Source organism: Belonocnema kinseyi, chromosome 6 (assembly GCF_010883055.1).
Source record: "Belonocnema kinseyi isolate 2016_QV_RU_SX_M_011 chromosome 6, B_treatae_v1, whole genome shotgun sequence".
NCBI lineage: Eukaryota > Metazoa > Arthropoda > Insecta > Hymenoptera > Cynipidae > Belonocnema > Belonocnema kinseyi.
In genome coordinates, this window is record NC_046662.1 from 44570728 (window position 1) to 44592448 (window position 21721).

Sequence of the window (21721 nt, forward strand, 5' to 3'; positions counted from 1 at the left end):
TCTTTTCTAAAAGAAAATTAATCTTCTGGGTTGAAAATACAACTACATATTTCTTCAAAAATTTATGTATTTTGTTGAGAAATGCTCTTTTTTTTGAAATTCAACAGTTTTTTTTTTTATTAGAAAATACGTCCTTTAGGCTGGAAGATGCAACAATTTGGTGCAAAATTCCATTTTTTTGTAAAAAATTCGTCTTGTCGGCTTGAAAATTCATCTATTTGATGCAAAATTAAACGGTTTTGTAGACACTTATTTTCTGTATTAAAAGTAATTCTCCTAAATAGCAATTGAACTACCCAATTTTTTATTAAAAATTGATTAGATCACAACCATTGTTGAAACTGTTTAGTTGAAATTAATTAATTTTCTACCAAAAAAGAAGCTCTTTCAACAAAATACATGAATTTTCAAATAAGAAAGACAAATTTTTATCCAAATAGTTTAATTTTGAACTAAAAAACATCAATTTTCAACTAAAAATATGAATTTTAAACGAAAATGACGACTTTTAACTGGAATACTTGAATTTTCCACTAAAAAGATGAATTTTAAAGAAGATTAATTTTCTAGCAAAAAAGACGATTTTGTAACCAAAAATGGAATAGTGAAATTTTTCAGTTTGAAAAATTAATCTCCGCTAAAAATAAAAAATTTTCACAAAATAGTTCTGTTTTCAACTGAAGTACAATAATTTCAAATCAGAAAGATGATTTTTTAATAAAAAAGATGAATTTTCTACCAAAAAAGACAATTTTTCAAAACTAAACATGTATTTTAAAATCAAAAAGACAAATTTGCAATCAAAGAAGAGAATTTTTAACTAAAAAAGATCGATTTTCAACAAAAAATGGAAGTTTAATTTTCAGTTAAGAAAATTAATTGTCAACCAAATTGATAAACTCTCAATTAAAATATTTAGTCTTTAACAGGAATAATTGAATTTCCAACAAAGAAATCAACTTCTACAAAAAATACGATTTTGCAACTAAAAAAAAAGAATTTTTTAACAAAATAGTGGATAGTTAAATTTTTAGTTAAAAAAATAATAGCAAATTCAACTATTTGGTAAAAAAAATTGATGCATATTGTTGAAAATTCGTCTTTTCGGGTAGAAAATTAATCTTTTTGGTTGAAAATTCAACTATTTCATTAAAAATGTATGTGTTTTATTGGCAATTTATCATCTCATTTGATTCAAAATTTCATTATTTTGTTGAAAATGCAACTGTTTAGTTGAAAGTTGAACTATTTTGCTAAAAATTCTTTTTTTTTTAAATATTTTTTTATTTGAGAAATAATTTTCTTCATTGGTAATGTAACGGTTCCATTTTAATTGAAAATTGATCTTTTCTGATTTGAAATTCACGTGTTTTGTTAAAAATTGGTCTTTTTTGGTAAAAATCTATGGAATTGAAAAACTCGAACGCTCCAGCTAAAAAAACTTCCATTTGAATTAATAAAAACTGATCTGCAAATTAAAGCACTCAAAGTGAAACTTTTGAACTACAAATTTTAAAAAATAAAATGCTCAATAATTTACAGGTACAAAATTGAAGCTACTAACACTTTTCAACTAAATAATGTTCAATTAAATGCAGTTAAACTTCAAAAATCAGAATTTTTAATTTATAAATTGTAGAGTTCAAAGATTCAGATTCTGTTCCAAACATTTAAATCCACGTTGTCATTTGCAATGCTTTAAATTGAAGAATCAATCAATGAATTAAAAAAATTTTTAAATCGAACAATTTCATTTTTTATAAAATAAACACTTCTTAATTTTAAAGTTATGTTATTTTTATTTTCAATAATTTAAAAATCCTTAAAATGCTTAAAAATTTTATTTCAGTTTTGAAAAATCTACAATTTGTTTTATATTTGTCCAAATTTTAAATTATTTTTGAAATTGGTTCAGAACTTTTAAACACCTTTTAAAATCATTCGCATTTTTCTTCTTTTTTAATGCTGCTAAATAAGAAAAAAAATTCCTAAACATTTTCCACATTTATTTTTTCTAATTTTATAATCTTTTAAAATTTTCTCTAAAAATTAATTTTTCAAAATAAAAAAAATCATTTTCCAATTTCCTATAGAATTAGAATTTTTCTGTAAAATTCACTGTTCCAGTTTATAATTTTTTTCGAAAATATCCCCTTTCAGCTTAGAATTATAATTCATTCTTTTAAAAAATTCTGTTCCAGCTCGCAATTTATTTAAATTTAAAAATTCCCTGTTCCAAGACAAATTATAATTCTTCTGGTAAATACCACTTTTAACTCAGAATTGGTTAAAATTTGAAAATTCCCTTTTCGAAAATTTCCAGTACTAGCTCGGAATTTGTTGAAATTTGAAAAGTACCGGTTCCAAGTCAGAATTATTATTATTCTGGATAAATTCTAGTTCCAATTATAAATTTGTAAAAAATTGAAAATTCCCTGTTCAAATAAAAAATTGAATTATTTTTATTTGAAAAAGTTTTAAAATCCTTAAAATGCTTCGAAATTTAATTTCAAAATCTTGAAACATTAATAAAAAATAATATGCAATTTTCCTAGGTAATGAATTTTCTTCTTCTGAAGCCTGTAAAAATTCTTAAAGTTACTAAATTTTTTGTTCGAAATCTGCCAAAATCTATATTTTGTTATAAATTTTTATTTACTAATTTTTTAATTTTTCATATTTATATATATTTTTATCAAATTGATTAATTTTAATTAATTTTTTCCAATTAATTTAATTAATATTTTTTTTTCCTAATTTTATTCTCATTTTATAATTTTTTCTAATTTTCATGCTTAATTGTTATTTACACATCAAAATTTAACAATTTAAATTACAAATTAAAATTTTTTAAATATAACAATTAAAATTGTATCGTTCAAGGTTTAGTTTTGAATATTTAATTTATAATTACTGATTTTAAACTAAAAATCAGATATTCCTAAATATTAAGTAACTGTTCTTTTTCCTAATTTAAAATTGCTGTGTTTAAAAATGTAATATTTTAGATTAAAATTATATTATTTTGAAGTTATTATAAAATTAAAAATATGTTGTGAACTGATTCCGAATCGTCTTGTGCAATCAATTATTTGTTTTTTGAATCTTAAAGTAAAATTCAATTAAAAAATTGATTAATTAATTTAAATTCACAGTTGATCAACTAAAAATTATTTTTAAAAATCAAAAATCCTCGATTTTGTACGCTCTTAATATTTAATTGTTTAAGTCTTTAAAATTGCATTTTGAAATTCCGCAAATTGAAATGCATGCTTAAAAATTAAAAGTCTAAAATGGAAAATTTTTAAAGTGAAAGATTTTTGAATTACCCATTCTAAACTGAATGATATCACAATTAAGAAAGATAAAAATTAAACTAATTATTTTTAAAACGATCATAATTAAAGTTGGAAGGATTTTTTGTTTCCCAAAAATTTGTCAAATTCCCGGTCAAAAAATAATGATTTAAAAAAAGGTTGAAATTAAAGTTGGACACCATTTTTTTCTAAAAATTTGAAGTAATTTCAAGTAAACGCAAAAAATGAAAACGGCAAAAATTACACATTTCGAATTTTTTTTCTTCAAATTCAAGGTTTTCACAAAAAAAATAATAAAAAATGAAGGAGAATTCTCTATTGAGAGGGTTTTCTTGAATAACTTTGAAACGAAATTTTCTTCAGTTAAAGAGGCATTTCTATTTTACTTTACAATTGAAACTTTATACTACAATAATAGATTTACTCGATCTGTCGAAAAAGAGGCGAATATTTTCGACGCTCTAATTCATATAAAAAAATAGTTTCACTAATTATAAGCACATCACAGCAACTTTTCAAATGCAGATCTGTGAATCCTTCCTAGTTTCGTTGATTCTCTATTGCATTCTCAAGTACAATTGTACCATTTATCAGTAACAAATTATTTGCTTTTGCCTTTATTTTTTATTTGATATCCAAGTGTCTATTCGTACGGCTGACATCATTTTGAAAAACTGACACGAGTACGGCTGACCGTACGAATAGCCTCAGCCTTTTTAAATAGCTCAATGTAATTTTTCAAATTTAATTGGTTGTCCAAGACTAAATAACAAAAATGATACTAAAAATTAAAAAAAAAAAAAAAAGTGTGACCTCGTCAGAAGACTTACCAAAGGCCTCACCAATGAAGTCTACATTTTTTCGCACCGAAAATTTTTCAAGCGAATATTTAACCGTATTTGTATCTCTAAATTAAAGGCTAGTGAATATTGTAAAATGGCAGCAAATGTAACTTTCTGTCCCGGAATTTCCACGGACGTTGCACGATTTCTCTCTAAGGATTTCATGTGACGGAATAATTTCGTATTGATAATTAATAATTATATTACACTTACAGCGGGATTAAGTAAACTCTCATGCACTCTTAAGACAGGGTGTCTACTCAAAACCTGGAGAAAAAAATCCCTGACAATTTCACGAGTTTATTAGAAATAATGTACTTTCTTAGTATTTTTAAATATATTAATTTGTAAAAAAAGTACTAGTAATATGTAAAATTAAATAACTTTTTTTTTCACTTGAAAAAGTAACTTTCATTCGATTTTATTGTTTCTGTACTTCAAATTCATTCAAAAATGCTAATTAAAAATCAAGATAAAAAAGATTTTTTTAGCGAAATTGTTCAATTTTCAACTAATATGATGAATGTTCAACAGAAATAGTTGCATTTAAAACAAAATATATAAGTCTTCAATTGAGGAAGACTATTTTTATAAAAATTAATTTTGTTAAATGAAAATTATAGTATTTGGTTTAAAATTATTTTTTTTTTGTTCTCGAATATTCTTGTTTAAATATTTTTTGTGAGTTAAAAATTCATTTTTCGCTTACAGATTCATCATTCTAGTATTCATCTTTATGTGTGAAAATGCAAATATTTTCATGAATTTGTCCCAGAACTCCATGAATTTGAATAATAATTAAAAGAAATTTTTATTTTATCTTTCTATACCTAAAATTCAGTTCCAAAAATTAAATTTTAAACAAAATACATAAATATTCAATTTAAGAAGATGCTTTTTTCAACCACAAAATTGAAGTTAAATTTTCAGTTGAAAAAATCAATTTGCAACTCCAAAAAAAACGACTTTTCAACAAAATAGTTGAAGTTTCAACTGAAATAATCAAATTTTCAATACAAAAACTTGATTTTCAACTCACAAAAAAACGAGTTTTGAAAGAATAAATTTTCAACAAAAGAGAAGACTTTTCAATGAAAAATATGAATCTTAACCCAAAAAGATTAATTTTCAAAGAAAAATATAATTGTTGATATTTCAACGAAAAAAGATTTAACTTCAAATAAAGCAGTTGAATTCAACCGTTAAAAATGAATTTTCAATGAAAAAATATTTTCCAGTCAAGGGAGAATTTTTTTTAACAAACTGTTGCATTTTTAAGCAAAAAATGAATTTCCAAGCCAGAAAGGATGAATTCTCAACCAAAAATCTCCCACAGAAATGGTTACATTTTAAACAAAAGAAATGCATTTTCATCTAAAGAAGATTCTCAAAAAAAAAAAACGAATTTTTAACAAAATAGTTCAGTTTTCAACTAAAGTGATAAATTTTTTTAAAAGTAGTTAAATTTCCAACCAAAAAATATTGAATTTTTAAGCAAAACATTAAATTTTTAACAAAACACACGAATTTTCGAGCAAAGATTTAAATTTTTCACTAAAATTATGATTCTTTAACCAAAATAGATTAATTCTAACCAAACAGTTGCGTATTTAACTACAAAAAATTAAAAAACGAATAAAAACGAATGAATTTTCAAATTAAATACGAATTTTGAAACAAAAAGGTTAATTTTCTACCATTTTTTCAGGTAATAAATAGAAAAATGTAAACCAAATTGTTGAATTTTCCAGCTAAAAAGACAAATTTTTTACAAAACCTTTGAAATTTCAACAAAAAAAAATTTGAGTTTTTAAGAAGCCAGTTTCTATTCAACCAAAAAATACGAATTCAAAACTAAAAAAGATTTCTCAGTGAAGAGACAAGAAATTTTAATCAAACTGTTGAATTTTTATCAAAATACAAGAATTTTTGAGCAAACATTTGAATTTTCATTTAAAAATATAAATTTTGGACCAAAAAATGGAGTAATTAAATTTTATGTTAAAAAAAATCAATTTTCAAACAAAAAGATACGAATTTATATTGAAATAGTTCAATTTTCAATAAAAAAGATGAATTTTTAACTAAAATTATGAATTGTCAAACAGAACAGATTAATTTTTAAACAAACAGTTGCGCTTTTAACTAAGCAAGATTAAATTTCTTTTAAAACCGATGAATTTTCAAATTAAATACGAACTTTTAACAAAAAGGTCCATTTTGTACCATTTTTCAAACAAGAAATAGAAAATATGTAAATAAAATTGTGGAATTTTCTAGCTAAAAAGACCATTTTTTCACAAAACCGTTGAAATTTCAACCAAAAAATTTGAGTTTTTAAGAAAAAAGTTCATTTTCAACCAAATAGTTGAATTTTTAACCAAAAAAGATCTTAAATTTTAAATAAAAAAAGAGTTGAATTCAACCAAAAATTACGAATTTTCAACTAAAAAAGATTTTTAAAAAAATTAAATTTTCAGTTAAAAAAGTTAATTTTAACAAAATAGTTCAATTTTCAATGAAACAAATGAATTTTCAACTAAAATTATGAATCTTGAATAAAAACAGATTAATTTTTAAACAAACCGTTGCATTTTTAACCAAGAAAGATCAAATTTCTACCAAAACAGATGAATTTTCAAGTTAAATACGAACTTTTAACAAAAGAAAGTTAATTTTCTACCAAGAACGATTTTTTAGACAAGAAAAAAAAATGCGAACGAATAAGGCTACTTTAACAAAATAACTAAATTTTCAGTTAAAAAAATTAATTTTCATACAAAAAGATACGAATTTCCATCAAAATAGTTGAATTTTCAATAAAAGAGATGAATTTTAACGAAAATTATGAATCTCCAATCAAAAAAGGAAAGTTTTCAACAAAATAGTTTAATTCTCAACGAGAACAGATTAATTTGTAACCAAACCAAAGCGTTTTTAACTAAAAAGGATTAAATTTCTACAAAAACAGATTAATTTTTTAATTAAATACGAAATTTTAATCAAAAAGAATTTTTAGGCGAGAAAGAGTAAAAATTTAAACCAAAATAGTTGAATATCCAAACAAAATTGTTCTATTTTCAAATAAAAAAGACGAATTTTCTTTTAAAGAGTTCAATTCTCAACCGGAAAAGGATGAATTTTCAACAAAAAATTTAATTTTCAACCAAATGAATTAATTTTTACCAAAATAGTTAAATTTTCAACCCAAAAAGATACGAATTTTCATCAAAAATAGTTCAATTTTTAATGAAACAGATGAATTTTAAAATAAAATTATGTATCTTTAACCAAAAAAGGTAAGTTTTCAACAAAATAGTTTAATTCTCAACCAGAACAAATTAATTTTGAACCAAAACAATGCATTTTTAACTAAAAAGGATTAAATTTCTACTAAAACAGATGAATTTTCAAATTAAATATGAACTTTCAACAAAGAAGTTTAATTTTCTACGAAAAAAGAAAATATAAAACAAATTGTTGAATTTTCAAGCTAAAAAGACGAATTTTTCATAGAACAATTAAATTTCCAACGAAAAAACTTAAATTTTAACAAAAAAGTTAATTTTCAACCAAAAAGTTGAATTTCATAGTAAAATAGTTATATTCAAACCACATTGTCGTATTTTCAAATCGAAAATACGAATTTTCTTCAAAACAGTTCAATTTGTGAAGTAAAATGTAAAATGTAAAACAAATTGTTGAATATTCAAGCTAAAAAGACAAATTTTTCACAAAACAATTGAATTTTCAATGAAAAACCTTAAATTTTTCATAAAAAAAAGTCAATTTTCAACCAAAAAGTTAAATTCCTTACAAAAATAGTTCTATTTTAAACCAAATTGTTTTATTTTCTAATAAAAAAGACGAATTTTCTTCAAAACAGTTCAATTCTCTACCAGAAAAGTATCACTTTTCAAAAAAGAATTTAATTTTCAACCCAAAAAGACTAATTTTCAAAAGAATAGTTAAATCCAGTAATATAAGGATACTTTCAGAAAAGAAGAAATACTGTTATTTAATTTTATCTTAGGAAATTAAAAAAATTTAAGAGCATATTCTCGAAAAAAATTTCCCGACATTAAGAAAGAAAAAAATCGATGACATTTCCAGGTTTTTCAGAGTATATAAAAATTCCCTGAAAATTATAGATTTTACAGATGAGTAGACACCCTGTAAGACTATCTCATCACATATGAAATGACGACCGGAATTCGAATTCGTTCGGCAGCTAAAATAAGTTGAAAATAAAAAAAAAAAATAATAATAATAATAATAATAATGAATCTTAGAACGTTAAGTAAAGCGTTATTTGTTAACAGACTAATAAGCGCCACATTGTGAGTTCTGTAAAATGATAAATAAATCCGTGCCATACGTAAAATCATGCTACGATTTTGTTTGCACCATCGAAAACTTGTTCCTTCCCAGCACAGGGCATCATCTTATTCACAACGCAACCGGATATAATCATAAATAAATAGAGAATAAATTAGCTTAAGATGCCGTCGAAGAGTTGAATTTTTGCTGGATAATTGAAGTTTTTCGTTGAGGTACTGATTCAGGTGTTGGGATTGCATCACCCGTTGGCAAAACTCCAGTTGGTTTTGGCTTGGCTGCTGATTTTTGCTTTGCCATTTGGTAATCTCCAGAGTCGAAATACTTTTGCTAAAATTTTAAAGGTTTGAGGTATTTTTGTTGTTGTTGTATATATTTATTTCAGGCCTCGGACTCACTTTAGAGATCAAAAATAGTGTAAATAGTGTCCTAAATTTGGAAAACTGTTTCCAAATAGTATAAAAAATAAACTTCAATGTTTATTTAAAATGTTATTCTTTAGTCTGTAAATTATCGAAATTCTTTATAAGAGAATCTAACACCTTTTGGTTGAAAGTTCATTCTTTTCGGTCAAAATTGAATTATTTTGTTATAAAGTAAATTATTTTCAGAGTGGCTGTTTTAATCGACAAAATATATTCCCGGTTTTTTCCCGGTTCGAAAACATTTTTTAACGTTCAATTATATTTAAAAAATGGAGCACTAAAGATAAAAAAAATTCCACTTGAGTTAATAAAAACTGAGCTAAATTAAAAAATCAATCAATAAACTTTAAAATGTTCAAAATTACATAATTTTAGGGAATTTTAAGCTAGAAGCATTAAATATTGAAAAATTGAAAAAAAATGTAACTGAACACTTCTTAAATTAGATATTCAATTATTTTCTTTTTAAATAGTTTAAACATCCTTGGAAAGTTTCAAAATTTTATTTTAAAATCTTGAGAAATCTAGAAGTTTTAAATTTGTTTAAAATTTTGGAATTTTTTTCAGAACTTCTAAATATCCTTCAAAATTAATTGAATTTTTTCTATAATTTTTAGAAAATCCTGTAAATTTTAGAAATTTCTTTACAATTGGGATGTATAAATAACAGTTGAACATATGTAGAAGTTTTGAAAAGATTCAAACTTAATGTAAAACTTGAAATGATAGCCAGATATAAAACAAAATGTAGATTTTAGCAGATTTTAAACAAAAAAAATAGATTCTTTTCAAGAATTGTTAAAGGCTTCAAAAGAATTTTAAAATTTTCTTAAGATTCATAGGAAAATTAAAAATAATTTTTCATTTTGAAAAATTATTTTAAGAGAATATTTAAAAAGTTTTTCAAAAATTTAAACAAAATTTTCAAAAAATGTTAAGCTAGAAACGAAAAATATTGATAAATTAAAAATGTTTTAATTGAACACTTCTTAAATTAGAAATTCAGTTATATTCTTTTTAAATAGTTTAAACATCCTTGGAAAGCTTCAAAATTTTATTTTAAAATCTCGAGAAATCTAGAAGTTTTAAATTTTTTTTAAATTAAAAATTATTTTGGAATTTTTTTCAGAACTTCTAAATATCTGTCAAAATTAATTGAATTTTTTCTACAATTTTCAGAAAATGCTGCAAATTTTAGAAAATTCCTTTACAATTTGGATGTATAAATAACAATTGAATAATTATTATTAGTAAGAGAAATTTAATTAATTTTAAGAGAGATGTAGAAGTTTAAAAAAAATTCAAACTTAATGTAAAACCTGATATACAACAAAATGTAGATTTTTGCAGATTTTAAACAAAAAAATTAGATTCTTTTCAAGAATTGTTAAAGGCTTCAAAAGAATAAAAACATTTTCTTAAGATTCATAGGAAAATGAAAAATTATTTTTCATTTTGAAAAATTATTTTATGAGAATATTTAAAAAGTTTTCAAATATTTAAACAAAATTTTCAAAAAAGAATATTTTAAGAAAACTTTCTAAAATTTGCATAATTTTTTATCTTTTTAAAAACTCCGAAATATCTCTTAAAATTACAAAAAAATTCAAGAAATGTTCATTTGTAATTTATACATCAAAATTTAAAAATTTCACTTACAATTTAAGCATTTTTCAAATAAAACAATTAAAATTGTAACGTTCAAAGTTTAGAGGCTTTTCGAAATTTTAACGATTCCAGGCTTTCTATGTGAAATAATTCAGTTAAAGATTCTTTACTTTTAAATATTTCGTTTCAATTTACTTGTCTTAAATAAAAACTCAAATATTGATAAATATTCAAAGGCTTTTATTTTCTATTTGTTCAAGTCTTTAAGAAAGCATTTAAAAATTTTTTAAATTAAAAATGTAAGCTTAAAAATGAAAATTTTACATAGAAAATTTGTAAAGTAAAAAAATTTTAAATTACGAATTGTAAGTTAAATGATGGCATAATTGAAAAACATAATAATTCACCTAATTATTTAAAAACTGTTGAACTTTTGACCCGGTATTTTGTTGAAAATTCGTATTTTTTAGTATAAAATCAATATCTTGGTTAAAAATGCAACTGTTTGGTTGAAAATTAATCAGCTTTTTAATATGAAAATTCAACTGTAAATTAGTTTTTGTTCTAATTTGAAATTAATTTTATTAACTGAAAATTAAATAATTTTGTTGAAAATTCAACAATTTTGCTCAGTCATACGTCTTGGATGAAAATTCTACTATTAAATTTTTGGTTAGGAATTCATCTTTTTTGATCAAAATTGTATTATTTCCTTCAAAATTGACTTATTTTGTTGAAAATTCAACAATTTTTTAAAAAAGCATACTTCATGGTTGAAAATTAAACTATTTTATTAAAAATGCAACTGTTCATTTGAAACTTAATCTCCAAGTTCAAAATTAAACTCCTTGGTTAATTATTAATTTTAATTATAAATTACTTAATCTTTCAAGGACATTTTTTATTTATTAAAATTAACTATACAGTTGAAAATCAATTTTTTGTTTTGTTAAAAATGCAACAGTTTGGTTGAAAATTAATCTTTTTTATTATTTGATTCAAGATTGAACTATTTTGTCGAAAATTTAACAATTAAAAAAATGTAATACTTCTTGGTTAAAAATGCAACTTTTTTGTTGAAAATTTAAAATATTTGGTTGAAAATTCTTTTTTTTTTTAAATGGTGAAATCTGTTTTTTATTTTAAAATAGTAACTTTTTTATGGACTCCTTGGGTAAAACTTTCTTAAAAGTTCATTTTTTTGCTGTTAAAGATCCATAGTTTTAGAAAAAAAATAAGTTTCTGTTGTTTAAAATTAATTTTCTTAACATAAAACTAAATTATTTGATTGAAAATTCGACATTTTTGTCCAAAAGTCATACTTCTTGGTTTAAATTAAACTATTTTGTTAAAAATTCGTATTTTCTAGTAGAAATTCCATTTCTTAGTTAAAAATACAACTATTCGTTTGAAAATTAATCTCCAAGTTCAAAAATAATCTCCTTGGTTAATTATTAATTTTAATTCTAAATTAATAAATGTTCAAGAATATATTTTATTTATTAAAATTAACAATAAATCATAAGTTTAAATAATTAAAAGTTAGAATATTATTTTTAAATTTAAATGAAATTAGATGAGATGAATTATACAGAAAAATAACAAGCCTTCCTTTTTTTTTGAAAATTCATAATTTTAGTTCAAAATTAGTTTTTGTTATTTAAAATTAATTTTATTAACTGAAAATTAAATTATTTTATTGAAAATCCGAAAATTTTGTTCATTCATACGTCTTTGTTTAAAAGTCTACTATTACATTTTTGGTTAGGAATTAATATTTTTGATAAAAATTTAAATATTTTTTTTTTTTGCAAAAATCCAAATGTTTTGTTGAAAATTAAACTGTTTTAGCTGAGGTTTCAAATAATTGGTTGAGAATTCCTTTTTTGTTGGTTAATTGTATTTTTATTTTCAAATAATATCTTTTTTTGCTGTAATATCAACTCCTTGGGTAAAACTTTCTTAAAAGTTAATTTTTTTGGTTGAGGATTCATTATTTTAATAAAAAATTAGTTTTTTTTTGTTTTGTTTAAAATTAATCTTCTTAATTGAAAATTTAACAACTTTGTAGAAAATTCGACCATTTTGTCCAAAATTAATACTTCTTCGTTGAAAAGTCTACCATTAAATTTTTGGTCGACAATTTATCTTTTTCTTTTGGCAAAAATTTTATTATTTGATTCAAAATAAAATATTTTGTTTAAAAATAAACTTGAAAAAAATCATACTTTTTAATTTAAAATTGAACTATATTGATGAAAATTCGTCTTTTTGGGTAGAAAATCAATTTTTATTTTAAAAATGCAACTTTTTGGTTGAAAATAATTCTGTTTTAGTTGAAAATACAAATATTTGGTTGAAAATCCGTTTTTGTTAGTTAAATCTGATTTTTATTTTGAATTGAAATTTTAACTGAAAATTGATCAATTTTATTTAAAATTCAACTGATTGGTGGAAATTTAATTTTTGGTTGAAGATTCATATTATCTAGCTAAAAATTCAAATGTTTTGCCGATAATTTGTCTTTTCGGCTTGAAAATTCGAAATTAAAATTTTTCCCTTTCTTGACTAACAAATTTATTCTCGTCAATAATTCAATTATTTTGTTGAACATTCATCTTTTTAATTTGAAAATTTACCTCTTCCTGTAGATATTTTCCTTTTTTTGGTAAAAAAAATTGAACTATTTTGTAGAAAATTTATATTTTCAACTGAAAATTTTAATAATTTGGTAGAAAATTTAACTATTTCATTAAAAATGTATGGATTTTGTTGAAAATTCGTATTTTTTGGGTTAAAAATGCAGATTTTTTGTTGAGAATTAATCTGTTATAATTGAGAATTGAAGTACTTTGTTGAAATTTTTTTTCGGTTAAATCCAACTGTTTTTATTTTATTTTAAACCTTTTTTTGTTGAAGTACCAAATATCAAATTTTCGTTGAAAATTCATCTTTTTAGGTTGAAAATTGAACTCTTTCGTTAAAACTTGAAAATTCATAATTTTAGTTAAAAATTCATTTTTAAAAATAAAAAATTCATATTTGTAACTGAAACTTTATCTGTTTTTTTTTATTCATATTTTTAGGTTGAAAATTGAACTGTTGTGTAGAAAATTTGTCTTTTTTGATTAAAAATTCAACAGTTTGTTACAAAATTAGTTTTTTTCAAATTAATATTCTCTTGAATAAAGATTTAACTACTCCATTTTTGTTTAAATATTCATCTTTTTTATTTTTTTAAATCAAATATTTAGTTGGCACTTTTTAGAAAAAAAATAGACTAAAACACAATCAATTCAAATTTAGTCTAATAGCATAGCCATTGTTAAAAGTATTTAGTTGAGAAATTATGTCATATGTTAAATATTCGAATTTTTGGTAGAAAATTCACCTATTCGGCTAAAAAATTTTTATTTGGTTTAAAATTCGTCTTTTTTTTGTAGATAATTGATTTTCTTGGTGGAAAATTCAACTATTAGATTAAAAATTTATGTATTCACATCGCTAAAAAAATCAAATAGTGCGATGAGTCCGAGGCCTGCTACTTACATCAAGACATTGTTAACAAAATTGTTCTATTTTAAATTATAAAATTTTGCATGGCTCATGTTCAACCTTTTAGATTTAAAATGACTGAAATCTTACGTTTCTGTTATAAAATTCTACAATTTTTATTATTTCAACTTAATAAATTAAAATCGTATTTACTTTTAAGCTTTGAAGGAATCAAATTGAAATTTTCGAAGGCATAAAAATAAATGAAATAAGTTTGTTTAAAAAAAAATCTTACCCCTTTGGCTAATCGTTTTTGTAGAAAAGCAGAGTGACCACTGATTGGTCGGTTCATGGTATTGGGAAATTTCGCTTTTAATTTAGCTTCCTCCAACTTCTCGATGTCATTTGTGGACATCTGCGAGGAAAAAACGCACATAAGAAAACAAACGAAAGAATGTATAAAAAATGAGCCATTCTTTTTTTTATTTTTCTGAAAAAAAAGTAGTGTGAAGGTGTCTCGACAATCGCACAATCATTGTAAATATTTATCATTATGAATTTTATTGATTAATTAATTATTAATTCATTACTTAAGATTTTTTAAATATTAAATTTTGAAATTTAAATCTACTTTTTTTAATACTCTTGCGTACTTAAATTAAGACTTTCAAATTATTTCAAATTTTATACATGTTTTATGTTAACGGTTTTCGATGAAAATTAGTATTTTTACAACATAATTTTAATATGATATCATGAATTTTCGAAGACTTCAAATTAAAAAAGAAAAATTAGATTGTGTTAAGCTTTTTTTTTTATATCAGAAATGAGCATTTTTTTTGCGAATTTTTAGCATGATTTTCAATTTGGAACAAATTTAGGTTATGTTAGCGTTTTACACAGAAAATGGGTATTTAAAAAAAATAGATTTCAATGATCCTTTTTTAACTATTACCGTTTTCGTTTTTTTTTGTTTTTTTATCAGAAATTACACTGTTAAACAAAAATGATTAGATTTTAAAGGTTCATAATTTTTTGAATAATTTTAGGTTTTGTAAGCGTTTTATACAAAAATTGAATTTTAAAACAAAAATCAGTTTGGTTCAAAAAGGATTTTCAGTTTTTGAACAGTTTCAGGTTATGTTCACGTTTTTCACAGGAAATCGGCTATTGTGATAAAAAAAAGGAAAAACATTTTAAGCAAAATGCGATATTAAAAAATATATATATATATCAAAGAACTGGCGGTTTTCAGCGGAAATAACGATATAAATTAAAAAAATTTTTAATTTTTGAACAATTTAGGGTTACGTCAACGTTTTTGAAAAGAAAGAGATTTCAAAGAATAGTTACAATTTTTAACTATTTTAGGTTATGTTGGTTATTTAACCGGGAAATCGGTATTTTTAGTTGAAAAAACATTAGAATTTAAAGAAGTTTAAAATTTTGGAAGAATTTAGGGTTATGTTAACATTTTTTTAAACGGAAATCGGTTATTTCATACAAAAATTACATTTTAAAGAAGATTGAAAACTTGCAGAATTTTTTATTTCAAAAATGACACAATTTTAAATAACTTTAAGCCATGTTAGTATTTGAAGCCGGAAATTGGTATTTAATAAATTTTAGAATAATTGTAGGTTATGTCAACATTTTGCCCTGGAAATTGGTTATTTTTAACCAGCTTCCTGTTACCGAGAATTGCCATGTTGAGCCGTCACAAACTCATAAAAATATATCAAGAAAATGTTTTATTTATATAATTATTGTGAAAATTACACAGTGGATTTTTCTAATAGTGTTTTTCTGTTTTTTTTTGTCGAATCATTTCAAGTCTTTTAGATTTTAAAATGTGGTTTAAAAGAATATTGAAGACTTCGAGACAATTTTTTTTTATTTTCCAAGATTTACAAATTTTTTAGCTAAACTGAATTTTGTCAGGGTGTGAAAAAAAGTTCTTAAAATTCATGGGAAATTCTTAAATTATTGTTTTGTAAGAAATATCAAAGAAAATCGAAAAAAGCTCACAACAAATTTTCAATTATTTCCTAAAATCTTTAAAAAGTGTGAAAAATTTAAAGCAAAATTTTGCAATGTTGTCATATTTTATGATTTTAGAAAAAATTGAGTAAGTTCAAGAGAGATTCAAAAGTTTTTAAACGACAGATTTTAAGGCAATTTTTTTAATTTTGTAGAATAAATAAAAAATTAAGGAAAAATTTGAATAATTTTTAGAAATTAGGTTTAGAAGATCTGACAAGATTAAAAAAAAATTTCTTATAATCGTGTGAAAATTTAAAATAATTTTTTATTTTGAAAAAAGAATTCGAAGAGAAAATTGAAAAAGGTTTTTAAACATAAAAAAAGATTTCCTAAAATTCCTAAAAATATTTTAGAAGATTTTAGAGCAAAATGTTTCAATTTCGTAAGATTGCAAAATAAAAACGAAAAACAATCGGGTAAAGTCGAGAAATATTTAATAGAATTTAAAAGAATTTCGAAAATTTTCAAGAAAATAAACAAATTTTTTTTTTAATTCCTGGGAAAATTTAGAAGATTGTAAGGTCATTTTTTAAATTTAGAATGATATTTGAAAATGTTGAGAAAAATTCGTGTCAGTTAAAAATATTTGAAAGCTCGGAAACATTTTCGAAAATGTATCAAATATTTCTTCATTCCTTCCCAACTGCTAAAAGTTTTTAAAATCTTTTAAAAGGAGTCGAAATTTTCATAATATTTTGTAAAATCCTATATAATAAAAAAATTGTATAACAATTTAAGGTTATTTTAATATTTGTCAGCGGAAATCGGTTATTTTTTACCAACAAATTTATTATATTAGTATTTTTCTTTAAAAATTGCTATTGTTATTAAAAAGTTATTACATTTCAAAGAATATTTCCGATGTTTGAAAAAAAGTTCCAGTTATACAAATCGTATTAAAATTTTATGATAACAAACTTTAAAGCAAATATTGTTTATTTTTAACCTGTTTAACAAGATAAAATTTTGTTTATGAAAGAAAATTTAAAATCTTGCTATCCCGGATATTTTAACAATTTTCACCGGAAATCGGTTATCTTAAACGAAAATCACAATAATGTTATGTTAAATTTCTTTAACCAGATATCGGTTATTTTTACCCTTTTTAACAGTAAACATTTTGTTTACAAAAGAAGATTTACAATCTTAAACAATTGCTTGTTATGTTCGTGTTTTTTGTCTAAATTTTCTAAATTGTTAATAACAAATCATTATATTTCAAAGAATATTACGAAAGAGAATAATTTTTAGTTTGTTTTTATTGGCAAATATTTTTTAATGAAAGCACAATTACAAATAAACAAATTTTTATATATGCCATTATCTCTTTAACAAGAGATGTACAATTTTTTTGGTTAATTACTTCCCCAGTTTAAGAAAATAAACAGAAAATTAAAATTACTTGTAGCATTTTCATTAAATAAATGTTTTATAAGCAAAGACTTTCATGAAAAATTCCATAAAAAAACGTAAAATTTTACGAAACAATTTTTGAAATAATCTTTCTTTAAAAAAAACCTAGAATTTATAACAAAATTAAATTTTGATCAATTTTAATTCCGGTGATTCGCTCACTTGGCACAATTTGTAGGTTAAGGTCAGTCGAAAAATCATGAATTAACATTTGACGGATGCAACGGACGTAATAAATTGAATTACAACAATAGTCTCTAAACAGAATAACAAATGAACCCTCCTTTCAAACAGTGACACGCATAATTTGCCATATTTATTTAATCATCGTCCTCACTAAGTAATTAATTATTCAATCCCTAATTATTGATTAAAAAGACCCCTTCTCTTACCTCAACATTCTGAGTCTGTTCCTTGATTTGCTCTTCACTCATTTTGAGACCGGGATTGGAAATTGGACGAAAAAGTACTCAGCACTGATTATTCTTAACCAGTTTTGGAGCGAAGTGTCTAGCACTAGCACATAAACAACAATGATTTAACGATATTTTTAGCAGAATCTAATCTTCGATCGATTGCAAATGTTCCGAGCAGGAGGAAGATCGTTTAGATAATAATCCTAGATTTATTAATGTGCTAATTGCAAACTAATCGCTGAGAAAACAACCGCACGTCAATATATCAAGTGCAACTGACGGCGTCATATGCTCACAATGGCTGCCGGGGAAATTATAATACTGAAACACGTTGAGACTTGACTTTGGGCAACCGACGATAACGGTCGCTGCAGCTGTTCAAAGTGAGAAAAAAAAAGATCGCATTTAATTCTCATTTAAAGGTGCTTATTTTGAATAAATTAAGATATAATATTTTGAAATCAGACTATTTAAAGAAAATTTCAAAATAAAACATTGTTTCCTAGTTTATTTGTTTAAACTAAAATATTTTTGAATTTTAGTTATTTGAAATCGGTAAAAGGGGGCAGCAGTGTACTTTAGTGCAGAGACGAGATTTGGTTGGGTAGTTCTCTTGAACCCTTGTTGTGATTCGCCTTTGCTTGTAAATTAAGAAAAATGCGGGAAAGCAGAGTAAAACTACAAAGTACATGAAGTTTGATCTAAAAAAGATAAATTCAAGATAAAAAAAAATTAATTTTGACTGAAAAAAATAGTTTTTAACAACACAGTATAATGTTCAATGAAATAGATAAATTTTCTACCAAAAAGAGGAATACAAAAATATTGAACAAATAATGCAATAATTAAATTATCGGATGAAACAATTTTCAAATTAAATAAATAGAATATTCAACAAAAATATAATTGTTAACAATATTTTATTTTTTAAAAAGAGGAATTTCCAACAAACGAGTTGGATTTTCTACAAAGAAAAATTTTTAGTCAATAAAGAAAAAAATTTAATCCGAAATGTTGAACTTTCAATCCAAAAGGACGAATTTTTTACCAAACAGTTGAGTTTTCAGCCCGAAAATACGAATTATTTGACAAAAAATTTTAATTGTGATAGACTTGTTCAATTTTAAAGCAAAAAAAGCATTAAAAAACGCAGTTTTTAACAAAAAAATAAAAAAAAGAATTTTAAAGCAAAAAGGGTATAGTTACATATTCAGTAAATTAAATGATATCAAAAAAATATTAGTTTTCCACACAAAAAGTGCATTTTTAACTAAAATTATGAATCTTTAACAAAAATTTTTTATCAATTAGTTAAATTTTCAACTAAACAGGAAGATTTTCTATCAAAAAGAACTAATTCTCAACAAAATTCATGAATTTGTAACCAAATAGTTGAATTTTCAACTAAAAAAGATGAATTTTCATATAAAAATAACGAATTCTCATTAAAAAATGGAAACGTCACATTTTTAGTATTAAAAAGATTGATTTTTAACAAAATACATGAATTCTAAATACCGTAGTTAAACTTATAACAAAATATTCACACTTTTAAAAATGAATTTTTAACCAAATAGTTGAATTTTCTACCAACAAGATGAATATTCAACTAATAGAAGTATTTCATACAAAAAAATACCAATTTAATAATAATTCAATTTTTAGTCGAAAAAATTAATTTTTATGAATGTCCAACAAAAATAAGGTGTAACCAAATAGTAAACATTTCGTAAAAAAAGAATTTATAACCAATAACAATCATTTTCAATCAACAAACATAATTTTCTACAAAAGAAAAAGAATTTTCCACAAAATACATTTTATCTTAAAACGATTAATGTCTGACTGAGAAATTAAATTTTCAGCAATATACGTGAAATTTTTCACAACAAAAAAGTATTCTTCAACCAAAAAGATTAATTATGTAAAAAAATTAATTTTGAACAAAATATATAAATTTTAAATCAAGCAGTTGAATTTTCCACCAAAAAGACAAATTTGCAACTAAAAATGAGAAATATTCATAAAAAATGGAATAGACAAATTTTTGGCTGAAAAAATAATTTTGGTTCAAAAAAAAGAAAAAAAATGTCATCTAAAGAGATATATTTTCAGCACAAAAGATAAATATTCTACCAAAAAAGATGCATTTTTATCGAAATACATAAACTTTTAATAAATTAGTTTAACTTTCAACGAAATAGTACAACTCTTTACCCAAAGAAAAGATTTTAAAAAGAATTTTTTAAAGGAATTAAAAAATTTTTGACCTAAGAAATAAATTTTAAACTAAAATTATGAATGTTTAAAACCAAAAAAAATTCTTAACCAAATACTTGAATTTTTAAAGAAAAAAAAAGAATTTTAAATTAAAAAGAATAATTTTTTTCATAATATATTGCAAATTTCAACAAAATATTTAAATTGTGAAATGAAAAAATAAAACTCGTGACGAGCTTTTCACAACCGGCAGAAGTGTATTTTAGAGCGGAGATGTGATTTTGTTGGATAGTTTTCTTGAATCTCTGATGTGATTCGCGCTTGCTTAAAAAATATGCATGTTTGCTTCTGTTTGTAAATTAAGAAAAGTATGGGAAAGCATAGTTAAACAACAAAATTCGTGCACTAATTTTCAACAAAATAGTTCAATTTTTAATCAAAGAGATACATTTTTGTCTAAATAAGAATTTTGAAGTAATACATGAATTAAAAAAAAAAGTTGACTAAAAAACTAATTAAAAAAAAAGTTAAATTTTCAACTCAAAGAGATAAATTTTTGTTCAAAAAGACGAATTTGAAAAAATACATTCTTTTTCAACACAAAAATATACAAAATTAATGTTGACTAAAAATCCAAATTTTCAAAAAAAGATATCAATTTTCAACCAGAAAGATAAATTTTTCCAACGAAATACATAAATATCAAACAAATAATTGAATTATGCACCAACAACGACGAATTTTCAAATTAAAATGTTACATTTTCATCAAATAATGAAATAGACCAACAATTATATTCTAAAAAAAAAAAAAAACCGGTGGGTCTGGAAGTATTATTATGTACCTTTACCGTGGTTCTGGTAGTTCATATTCAACCTTAGGCTGTATGTCTCCCTTTCATGTACTTTACTGCTATGCAGTCTATAAATGGTGGGCTAAAAACTAGGCTTTTCCTATTATTTCATATTAGGCACTCCGCTCTAATCAGATCACTTGATTGCATCACAAAAATGCATCCGTGACTGATAATACTTACCAAGAGAGCCCCGTGTAGACTTTTGACGAAATAAATAAAAACCTAAATTTAACAAAAAGAGCCTTTGACATGTCCCAGATAACAATGCGTGATACAGCACGCACGCCGCACGGCGTGATGTGTCTGCGGGAGCACACCGAAAAAAATATGTAACTATATTAATTCAATAATACCTTGGACTAATACGCTTCGCATAAATTAGAACTCAGTAGGTAAAAAAGTCGAACTGGATCTCTTCATTAAATTTGTAATTTTATCGGTTTGAGTATAGAGCCGACACTATAGCAACACCGAATAACATCGATTAAGTATGTATTGAAATGGAGCAGTTTTTCATGTAACGAAATCTGAATCACAGTGTATCGGTAAGATAAAACTTCCACGATTCAAAATACTAGACGCGCTTCATTTAAACAACGAGCAGCTGCGATTCTAATCATGCGCAAACGGAACAGTTCCACGTATGAAATGCTCACATCGAAGTATCAAATGGCGCTAGTTCAGGCAAAACGAAACCCGACCCGTTCAATATTTTCATACGCGAAATCTCGCCGTCTAAACAGCAGTG

General features: G+C 23.3%; 1 protein-coding gene across 1 annotated transcript; it reads right to left on the reverse strand.

Annotated features, from left to right (window-relative positions):
• Positions 1-8058: 8058 nt before the first annotated feature.
• LOC117174656 (alpha-endosulfine) lies at positions 8059-18185 on the reverse strand. The gene is made up of 3 exons (XM_033363942.1): positions 17874-18185; positions 14321-14440; positions 8059-8827 (listed from the first exon to the last, which is right to left on the reverse strand). The coding sequence occupies exons 1-3, from the start codon at positions 17913-17915 to the stop codon at positions 8657-8659; spliced, it is 333 nt and encodes a 110-aa protein (XP_033219833.1). The 5' UTR covers positions 17916-18185; the 3' UTR covers positions 8059-8656.
• Between the last annotated feature and the right edge of the window lie 3536 nt (positions 18186-21721).